At 55.4% G+C, this 9086-nt stretch overlaps 7 protein-coding genes across 13 annotated transcripts; 4 read left to right on the top strand and 3 right to left on the bottom strand.

Moving 5' to 3' along the window:
• On the bottom strand, nucleotides 1-1960 carry KVP17_004143 (uncharacterized protein; the record flags this gene model as incomplete). Of its 3 annotated transcripts, XM_068522074.1 has the most annotated exons (5): nucleotides 1-428; nucleotides 457-839; nucleotides 866-1802; nucleotides 1831-1909; nucleotides 1938-1960. In XM_068522074.1, coding segments are annotated over 5 exons (1850 nt in total), but the record flags the coding sequence as incomplete, so codon positions are not given. The 3 variants fall into 3 exon arrangements, with proteins under 3 accessions (XP_068370961.1, XP_068370960.1, XP_068370962.1); XM_068522073.1 differs by lacking the exons at nucleotides 457-839; nucleotides 866-1802; nucleotides 1831-1909; nucleotides 1938-1960 and having other exon boundaries at nucleotides 40-434; XM_068522075.1 differs by lacking the exons at nucleotides 1-428; nucleotides 1831-1909; nucleotides 1938-1960 and having other exon boundaries at nucleotides 780-1781.
• Nucleotides 1961-1998: 38 nt separating this feature from the next.
• Nucleotides 1999-2649, top strand: KVP17_004147 (uncharacterized protein; the record flags this gene model as incomplete). Its single annotated transcript, XM_068522081.1, has 1 exon — nucleotides 1999-2649. The coding sequence occupies one exon, from the start codon at nucleotides 1999-2001 to the stop codon at nucleotides 2647-2649; it is 651 nt and encodes a 216-aa protein (XP_068370968.1).
• Nucleotides 2650-2861: 212 nt separating this feature from the next.
• KVP17_004148 (uncharacterized protein) lies at nucleotides 2862-5335 on the top strand (the record flags this gene model as incomplete). Of its 3 annotated transcripts, XM_068522082.1 has the most annotated exons (3): nucleotides 2862-3001; nucleotides 3029-4696; nucleotides 4723-5335. In XM_068522082.1, the coding sequence occupies 3 exons, from the start codon at nucleotides 2862-2864 to the stop codon at nucleotides 5333-5335; spliced, it is 2421 nt and encodes an 806-aa protein (XP_068370969.1). The 3 variants fall into 3 exon arrangements, with proteins under 3 accessions (XP_068370969.1, XP_068370971.1, XP_068370970.1); XM_068522084.1 differs by lacking the exon at nucleotides 4723-5335 and having other exon boundaries at nucleotides 3047-4700; XM_068522083.1 differs by lacking the exons at nucleotides 2862-3001; nucleotides 3029-4696 and having other exon boundaries at nucleotides 4919-5335.
• Nucleotides 5336-5447: 112 nt separating this feature from the next.
• On the bottom strand, nucleotides 5448-6233 carry KVP17_004144 (uncharacterized protein; the record flags this gene model as incomplete). 2 transcript variants are annotated; one of them, XM_068522076.1, is made up of 2 exons in its annotated part: nucleotides 5448-5844; nucleotides 5872-6233. In XM_068522076.1, 2 exons carry the CDS (start codon nucleotides 6231-6233, stop codon nucleotides 5448-5450), a joined length of 759 nt encoding a protein of 252 aa, XP_068370963.1. The 2 variants fall into 2 exon arrangements, with proteins under 2 accessions (XP_068370963.1, XP_068370964.1); XM_068522077.1 differs by lacking the exon at nucleotides 5448-5844 and having other exon boundaries at nucleotides 5868-6233.
• A 97-nt stretch (nucleotides 6234-6330) lies between these two features.
• Nucleotides 6331-7695, bottom strand: KVP17_004146 (uncharacterized protein; the record flags this gene model as incomplete). Its single annotated transcript, XM_068522080.1, has 1 exon — nucleotides 6331-7695. The coding sequence occupies one exon, from the start codon at nucleotides 7693-7695 to the stop codon at nucleotides 6331-6333; it is 1365 nt and encodes a 454-aa protein (XP_068370967.1).
• A 229-nt stretch (nucleotides 7696-7924) lies between these two features.
• On the top strand, nucleotides 7925-8500 carry KVP17_004149 (uncharacterized protein; the record flags this gene model as incomplete). The annotated part of the gene is made up of 1 exon (XM_068522085.1): nucleotides 7925-8500. The coding sequence occupies one exon, from the start codon at nucleotides 7925-7927 to the stop codon at nucleotides 8498-8500; it is 576 nt and encodes a 191-aa protein (XP_068370972.1).
• Nucleotides 8501-8568: 68 nt separating this feature from the next.
• On the top strand, nucleotides 8569-9086 carry KVP17_004145 (uncharacterized protein; the record flags this gene model as incomplete). 2 transcript variants are annotated; one of them, XM_068522078.1, is made up of 2 exons in its annotated part: nucleotides 8569-8888; nucleotides 8917-9086. In XM_068522078.1, coding segments are annotated over 2 exons (490 nt in total), but the record flags the coding sequence as incomplete, so codon positions are not given. The 2 variants fall into 2 exon arrangements, with proteins under 2 accessions (XP_068370965.1, XP_068370966.1); XM_068522079.1 differs by lacking the exon at nucleotides 8917-9086 and having other exon boundaries at nucleotides 8569-8892.

Below are 9086 nucleotides of genomic sequence, written 5' to 3'. Positions count from 1 at the left end.
TGGGACAAGAAAGAAGTCCCAGAGGTCTGTTGCTCCGACCTCCAGATCGCGGACAACGACAGGCGCGACAGTACAGAGCTTCCCCCAGATTTGGACGTCTCCTTCGCCAGAGCGCCTAGAACGAACTCCTCCTGCCGCGAGTAGTAGTTGGTGCCGCGTACGACGTGGGGTAGCACCTTACGCAAGTCGAACATGCGGTCGTTGCCGGCCCAGTGACCTCTGTCAGGGGACAAGCACGACAATGAACGGCTGAAGTCGTGGATGGTCATCGGGATACGCGAGTTGTGACGGTTAACCAGGATGGCCAGAGCCTCCACCGTGCCGGCTGAGTTGGCGAAGGGCACAACGCAGCAAAACTGCGATTCGATGCCGGATCTCGTGTCGTAGTCCAGGTTGAGGTGGTGACAGTCCACCGCGGGAGAATTGTACTGCATCTGGCAAGCAACTCAACCTTACCGACTGCGGTCTTTGCGTCTTGTAGCTCTTGCGGAAAAGAGGGTGGTCCAACTCGAGTCGCAAGCCCACACACCTTTCGTGGCCCAGAAAACAGATTATCTCACCGGCGACCCGGTCCACGGCAAACAGCGCCCCGTGCTCCGCGTTGGAGACTTGGAGCATCAGAAACAATAATCTTTGGAGAGTGCGGTCGTCGTCGCTCAAATCCTTACAGACAAACCGGTGAAACGCCAGTGCAATGCGCGATCTGGAAAGGGAGCGCGCTATACCCTTTTGGTGTCTCAGGAGGCTGATAACAGGGGAGACTTGACTAACTACTGCCTTCAATAGCAGTCCACAGGCGTAGTAGTACCGTCGTTGTTCCTCGGCAAACCGGTCATGGTCTGTTTCGTTGTAAACGCTGTCTCACCCTCAGAGCTTGCGCCGGCGGGGCACTCCTGCGTGGCGACATGTGCCACCATCGCGAACCCCTCGAGCTGCTCGCCGGCCTTTATCGGCACACATACCAGCGGCGCATGGCTGGGAATTGTCCGAGGCCCGGGGTTTGACACACTTGGGAATAGGCACGACACGGGGGAAGAGTGAGCAGCTCGCTGTACCATGGCGGTACCGTTGACATGTAACATTTCCGCAATCAGCAGCTCGGCACATGGTTCGCCCCGGCAATCAGAGTAAGATTCCAAATGGGCCATGGCGTCAGCACCGACAGAGGATGGAGCTTGGGCAGTGAAGGAGCAGCGTTTTCGGCGACCGGAGCCGGACACCAATTGATAGGCCGGACAGTGACCGTCGGTTGGGTCGTCAGATGTCTCCTCTACCGACTCCGCGAGGATCCAGTCGCGACAACTCAGAAGACAACCCAACGGGAAAAAACGCAAGGAACAACAATTTCCTAACCTGTCTAAAATGGTCGGTATCAACCCGTGAGCTGAGTGGAATCTGAGGACGGACAACTTATCCGAGACGCCGGCGGCCCAGTTCGAAGCCAGGCCTGGAAGGATCAATATGAGCTCCTCCGTATCCGGGTCCCTTAATAGCACCATGAAAACTGAGTCCGCGAAGAGAACGGAGGCGTATGCCGAGATTGCGGCGGCACAGGCGGTCAGATCGTCCAACGGAGCGACAGCAGCCCTCTGAGACTGCACGGCCTGCATGACCGATTCTCGAAGCGTGTCCGCCACCCTTGTACGCAGGGCGTCAGACACTTCGTCCCTGATGGGGTCGTCGGAGTCGGAAGGACGCTTGCTCACATCTTGTAGATTCATGATCTTCTTCAGAGATCGAGGCTTCACTTTGGACCTGAGTGTGGAGGATTTCTTGGACATGCTGGCTGCAGCCTGACGAAACTGGGTCACCTCGTCCTGGCAGTTTTACCTTTGGTACATTCAGTATCGACACGCACGCAGCATCCTCCGCCTCTACAACGACATCCGACAGCCACACTACTCGGTCGCTAGATTGGACATGGGACGGTGACCCACCCCTGGACCTGCATTGACCTCATGCACGCGATTATTAGTCAATTTCGTATCCCTGCCGGTCATGCACAGGTTTCAGAGTCGAGGTCAGCTCTTGTTGGATGACTTGAGGTCTTTGCGAGCGCGGATGGCCCAGGAGAGCGCGCGACTGGGTCATAGAGTCGCCGAATCCGACATTTGGAAAGATAAGTATGATCGCCTTAGTGCGGACACCAAAGTCCTAACAGATAGCAAAACTACCAGCGACCTTGTGGGCACTACTCTCTCACGAATAGTTCAGAACACCAAACAATTCGAGAGCGAATCTATGCGGTTAGAGACAGCCATCGTTAATCTGAGAGCCACTCTGAAGGCCAATGCAGACTCGGCCAGCGCCAAAGCAGAAAGTGACAGGCGACACTACGAAGCAGAGGCATCCACGCTCAGAGCGGAGATAGACACCTGCAAGGAGACACTCGCTTCCCAGAAGGAATCCATAAGCCAGTTAGAATCAAGGGTGGCAATGCTGGTAGAAGAGAGGGATATGGCAATGAAAGCCCTAGACTTAACTGAGGCGAAGGTGAGACAAGGAAACCAGGAGAGGTCAAAGATCCTCGCACAGCATGCGGTGGAATCCGAGACTCAACGACAGAGCCGCCTGAAGGTTCGAGATTTGGAAAACAGAGTCGTTCATCTGCAAAGGAAGCTGGTGAAAGCTGACACTCTCCGCCGATGAGACCAATGAAATGGCCCATCGATATCCGAATACCTCCTCTTGGGCGATCAAGCTGACTGAGCCCAGAAGGCTCAGTGATTCTGTTTGCCTCAGTATTAGCAATTTTGACTGCTTCGGGGACGTTGATGTCGACGCCTCGCTCTCGGTTTACGCTGACCCCCAGAAGATTGGAGGAACCTCCCCGTCGTGAGGCGTCGCGCCCTCCTGCTACGATGCCCGGCCAGGAACTTTCGCCTTATAGCCCTAGACGAGTGGTACAGAAGCTGCGGTATCGCCGAGAGGAGGACGCGTCTTCCCGGCCAAAACAATCGGATTCACACACGCCGAGCACCCTTAAGAAGTTATTCAGCAGGTGAGTTGATTTGTGTGGTAATATCAGTGGAACATGGAGCAGCAGGTCATGGAGAGTGGACACCTCTGCGCAGGTGGAAGAGGTGGAAGACTTGAAGACGACCCGTCAACACAGAAGGGAAACTAGAGAGGTGCGGCGGCTTGAGAGGAAGCTAGGCACAAAGGTAGATAAGGATAATCAGGATCCCCTCAGAGCACACAAATATGCCAAGGCGGAGGCCGAGATGGCCACGCCAGGCAAATCTCGCCCTCGAGTGAATACTGTAGGAGGTACCACGGCGGGATCGTCAAAAAAGACCAAAGTTGTCGCCTCGTCAGCCATCCACCATCTGAAGCCAAAAGCGGGAACTGCCGCTGCGGACATCCGGATGCACGAGTCCCGGCGGAGGTTATTAGTGACGTCCGTCTCGCCAGTCGAGCCCCGGCCCAGACAGGACCCACCTGGGCCCACGCGGCGCGTGGCGCCTGCTCCGATGAACTCCCGTCGACCTCCCAGGGTCAACGCAGAGGCTGTCTCTCTGAAGCCAGATGAAAGGACTCTGCCGGTTACGAAGCCTCGCGTTCTATCAAACTTGAATTTCGTCCCCACCCAGTCTCATTTGGAGCACTATAAGGCTCCGACCTCCACTCCCCGCCCACGAGAACGCAAACATCACTCAGAAGTCGACTCCCCAACGACTAAGGAGACCTATAAGACTCCGACATCCACTCCCCGCCCACGAGAACGCAAACACCACTCAGAAGTCGACTCTCCGACGACTAAGGAGACCTGTAAGACTCCGACCTCCACTCCCCGCCCACGAGAACGCAAACACCACTCAGAAGTCGACTCCCCAACGACTAAGGAGACCTATAAGACGCAGACACTGAGCGTGGACCCCCTCGTCCGCCGTCCTGAGGGGACATCCCTCCCATCACCCCGAACCGAGCGGTCTGACAGCTCGGTTCCCATGCCCCGTCCGCCGCAGATCCTGCACCGAAAACTTCCGACGACCACCTATTTTGCAAACAAGGAACCTGCACACACCAGACGTGGCGTGCCCCCCAGAAACCTGACCCCGAAGCAGGAACCGTACGAGTCCACGCTGAACCCATTCGTGCTCTCCAGCAGCCAGGCCCAGGTGGTAGGTGCGAAGACTGTCGACAAGTCGCCCTCCAGAACTCGAGCGGACGCTGTTTATAACTGGAAGATGGCTCGACACTACATCGACTCTCTACGCACCGACCTGGACCAAATGCACGTCAACGGCGTCCCGTTCCGGGATTGGAAGACAGAGCCAGTCGAAACGCTAGGCCAATCGGCTGGCAGACCTCAGAAGATGCACAAGGCAACAGTACCCTCCAACGGCGTCCACGGACCCGTTGGAGTTTTCTTGAAACGCGTCCCATACCGTATCTGGTACAACCAGTGGCGCTCAATGATTGACTGGCAGGGCGACTATGTCACCGATGGCGAGAACTACGTTATGGAAGCGGCTGTGATGGCGTTCCTGACAAACAACAACATCCCTCTCGGTCCCAAATTAATTGCGGTTGCGACCGTGCACGGATCCAGCAACCAGCCGTCTGAAATGGTGCTGGTTTCAGAGCTTTACGGTCAGGATCTTCTGGAGCACCTCGCTCGGCAAGGGAGGCGGCGACTGTCAGAAGCCCAAAGGTTTCGTCTACAGTATAAAGTGACGCAGCTCCAAGCAAAGTGAGTCTCCGGACCGCATGATACAGCCTACATAAAGCCGGAATCGCCCATCTGGACTTCACGCCGGAGAACGTGCTTATAGGGTCGGAGGGACTTAGACTGTGCGACTTCGCCAAGGCGTGTCCCCTGTCTACACGGTATCCGCGGCACGTGCAACTCCAACACACCGCACAGCGGTTCGCCTTCGAATCGTGCGAGCCTACGGTAGGGAAGACGGCGTACATGCCGCCTGAGTGTTGGCAGATTTACCACCGGTTTATGAGAGTGCAGGTCAACGGTAAGCTGGTCCAGAGCCCGTTGGTCGACCTGAAGCATTTGACCAGATTCAACGATCGGGGTGATTGGTATTTCGACGTCGCCCGTGCAGACACGTGGATGCTTGGCTGCTTCCTCTTCTGGATTTGGTCCGACAGCGCGTTGTGGAGGACGTCCAATCCCCAGGAGTGCCCAGAGTTCAAATCACTGTTCGACCGCGGCATGGAGATTAGTTCTAACGAAAACGGGCACCACTGGCCAGAGAATCTCAGGCATCTCGTCAGCCTGGCTTTAAGCCCCAAACCTCGACGTCGGCCCAGCCCAAAGGAGATGCTCTACTCTCAATGGTTCGAGCAAATGAAGGCCGAATACGAAACCCGCTAAAGGAATCTTAGCATGCTCAGCATGGCCGAAAGACTGGAGCTGGGAGTCGATTCGGGTGTCTGGGCTCCTTGGTTGTCTTCTGCTGCCGTTCTGTGTGTGTTAAGAACATCTCTCACCGTATCAGCGGGGCTTGCGGCGCCTGGACGGCGGGAGGCTCAGCCACCTCTGGCTGTTGCCTGGACGGATTAGCAGGGTTATCGCTCGACATTGTCCGATGTATGCCTTCCCGCAGTCTCCGTCGCTGCTCCTCATAGTCCGGGTCGTCGGTGGGTAGCTCATATCTACATATAGGGCAGGAGTTATGCTGCCTCAACCATGGTAGAATACAGTCGTTGTGGAAGAAATGCGAACAGACAGCAGCGTCGCGCGTTAATAACTTCACCTCATCTCCGGGTGAAAACGGCTCTTGACAGATGGCACATTGCTGATCGCGAGCTTGTTGTTCGCTCAGAAGCTCTCCAGGTAGATTCTCCACCACCGTATTCGACGCGGGTGGTGGACCGTGACGACTGTATGGTGGGAAACGTTGCACTCACGTTGGGTCGTGCTCCATCAGGAGCTGGATGACTCTGTCCATCGCCGCCCCTTGATTCCTGAGGATCAGAGGTCTGAAGGTCTGAACCAGCTGGCTGGCGAAACCCATTGGTTCAACGCCAGCGAGCCTTGGTCCTGCTCCTTCACGCGTCAAGCGGCCCAGCGGGTTGAAGAGGATATCCTCCACAGTCTCACGGTTCCTATCGCTGATGGCAATGTCGAATAAACGAGGGTCGTCCTCGTTGTTGCCGTCAATGATCTCGACGAAGCCCACTGCCAAGCACAGAGGACAGCGGTACCCATGGCCGATATCCTGGGGTTCCCTCGGCTGCTGGACACAACAGTGACAAAAGTAACCGACCATATTCCTTAATTCAACCAGACCATGTGTAACCTATCATTCACACATTTTTGCTTCTTATCTTTCTCTCTTGATCACAGATCAGTCATCGTCCTAGTAATCACTGACGCACTTCTCCATATAAGAATTCGCTCTCGAACTGTCGAAGCATTGCCACGGATCGTGGAAGATCCGCAAACAAAGCGAAGCAGCGTTCCACGTCTCTGGGTTCCACCTCGGTGGCTTGGCGTCGGCTGCTGGCCGCCTGGGACAGCGACACCAGGTTCAACGCGTACCGTAACGAGCTGTCGGCCGCGATCTTGGTCAGCAGGCTTTTGGCGTCATCAGTCATTTGGACACCCTCACTCGTCAGCCGTTGATTCAGAATCTGAAGGACATCCTCCTCGGAGTAAGCCTCAGTGGCAACAATGAGAGTTCGGTCCAGCAGGTCCAAGGGAATTCCATGAGGACTTTTGAACTCCGTGCCTCTGATCGTAGCGACACCTCTGTTAGTGGCCATCACCACCAACGGAGCCTGCTCCGTCTCCAGTGCCCGGTTCAAGAACGAGAAGCACTCAACGTCCAGCATGTGTACCTCGTCAATGAACAAGACGCCTGGCAGCACGGTGCACTTCCCCTCCTCGACCCACTCAGCAATCTTCTGGTCAATCTGACTGCGCACCTCTGGTTTGACTTCTCCAGTGTCTCCAGCGAAGATGGCCAGGAATCCTTGTGTTCTCGAGTTGATGATGTCAATGTCGTGGAGGCTCACGGTGTGGACCACCTCCTTGGTCTTCTGCACCTCCCCCTCAGGGCACATGACGAATTTTGTCAGAGAGTCCACGGCGTCGAAATCTCGGCTGCGCTGAAAGCTGCGCCCCAACTTGGCCACCTGATTGGTGCTCCTGTTAACCGATACGACATCCCCAGCACACACCTCCTGTTTTTGTAATTCGGCAATGATCTTCGTTCCCAGGTCATACATCGTTTCCATGTCAGTGGTTCTAAGCGTCATCTTGCCTGTCTTCTTACCCTGACCTCCAGCAGCAGGTCTGTCAACCTCCAGCTCGACTACTTCGCCCTCGATCACCTCCACGACCTCTTGAATCTTGATTGTGATAGCTCGTCTGAGCGACTGGGTTAGCACCTCGGTTTTCGAGACCTCCATGCTGAAGACCTCCGGGCCTGAGATGTGGACGAAGGCGGCTTCCTCGTTCATCTGCCGGGCGATGCCTAGCGCGATGGCCGTCTTGCCAGTGCCGGGTTGACCTGCTATTAGGATGGAGCGACCCGCGATGGTGCCTTTCTCAATGAGTTTCAAGATCACGCCAGCAGCTTTCCGCGCCTTGAGCTGCCCGACCATGCCTTGGCTGCAATACTCAGGCTCCAGCCCGTTCAGACCCAATCCGGTGATATGCGAGTGAACGCCAACACGCTCCACTCGAGGCGCCACAGCGTTGTATTCACGGACCTGGATTGGCTCCATCAAATTCGATGTTTAGGGGGGAGAGAACCTTGGGCATCGAGTTCGGATGAACAACAGAGAAGCAGGTAGAGCTCAAAAGATGCAGCGTTGCATTTGACCTCGGGCGTGTTCTACTGAATACGGCTCAATCTGTGTCTTCTGTATACGTCTCACATCACTGGCTTTCAAATGCCGTTGCGGATCCTCCATAGTTTGCCTTGATGATAGTGTTTGGTGATAAAAGAGAGATATGAATCTGGAGACTCTCGACTTCAGTCCACCCCAAGATCTCAGCCAGGCTGTGATCGACGAGGTTCAGGGGAATCCTGACGGAGCTTATGTCTTCCGATCCAGCCATGACGCTCTTGTTATGAAATTCTTCCACACGTATCCAGAAGAGGTGCAGCCATTCGGATTCCTTCGCCCCAGCCAACCTCAGGGAGAGTTTAACTACAAAGGGAAACCAGTTGAGCTTGCTCGTAATATGTTCAGCGGCAATACCTACTACGAGGGCTGGATCGAGGTTTGCAAAAGAGCCCTAAAACTGAAGGCGGACTTGTTCTTGCTGAACAACTTCGAGAAGAAGACGATAATGCTAGCGTTTCTTGACGAGGACAAAAACGTGGACGTCTTGCACGTGGGCAGTGACCACCCCGTTAGGTTTAACCAGCATGTTTACAGCGCGATCTACGCTCAACCAGCCGAGCTGCACTTGAAAGTCAACGCGCTCAAGCCAAATCTTCTGAACCCTGGCCAGTTTGTGCGCCATTTTGACATAGGCAGCGGAGGAACCGCACAAGGCCACGGCACTATGTTGGCCATTTGAGGGTTGTGGCCAGTGTTCTGAGATGCAAACGCCATCTCTCGTGGGTTTTAGTAAAATACACGAAATCAATGGACTCGCGGTTCGACGATGGCAGCAGCGTCGCGGTGTCTGACATTCAAGACATGGTGCAGTCCGTTCCTGGGGACGTTCAAGTCGACAAGAGGATTGCTAGATTTAAGGATGACGTCGTCCACAAGTGGACCGAGGAAGGTGAGCTCGACCTACGAGAGTTGCTCATGGACCGTACCCAGGGCGAAGGGTCGGACCCTCTGGACGCCATCCGGGCGTTAGCGCTGGACGATATTGAAACCGCCTTTGTGCTCACCCTGGAGTTGACGGCGAAGGTCCACTCCCTCTGCGAGAAGTTGGAGGAAGAAGAGAGGCTACAGTAAGAGCTCGTACGGGGAAAAACGCAGTTCACATGAGGCCTGCCGGGCGCAGGATCTGCAGTCGTCCTTATTGAAGCTTCAGTCCGAGATGGCCCAACGAGATGCTAAGTGGAAGGAGCGGTATCATGGAGCTATGGAGGAAATCGAGGAGAAAGACCAGCAGCTGATGAACTCAGCCAGACGGACACAGGAGACCC

Source organism: the organism of the source record quoted next (assembly GCF_019968985.1).
Source record: "MAG: Porospora cf. gigantea B chromosome Unknown PgB_NODE_959_length_9086_cov_128.692, whole genome shotgun sequence".
Classification (NCBI taxonomy): Eukaryota; Apicomplexa; class Conoidasida; order Eugregarinorida; family Porosporidae; genus Porospora; species Porospora cf. gigantea B.
The sequence above is the reverse complement of the archived record's forward strand: the minus strand, read 5'-3'. Positions and strand labels throughout refer to the sequence as shown.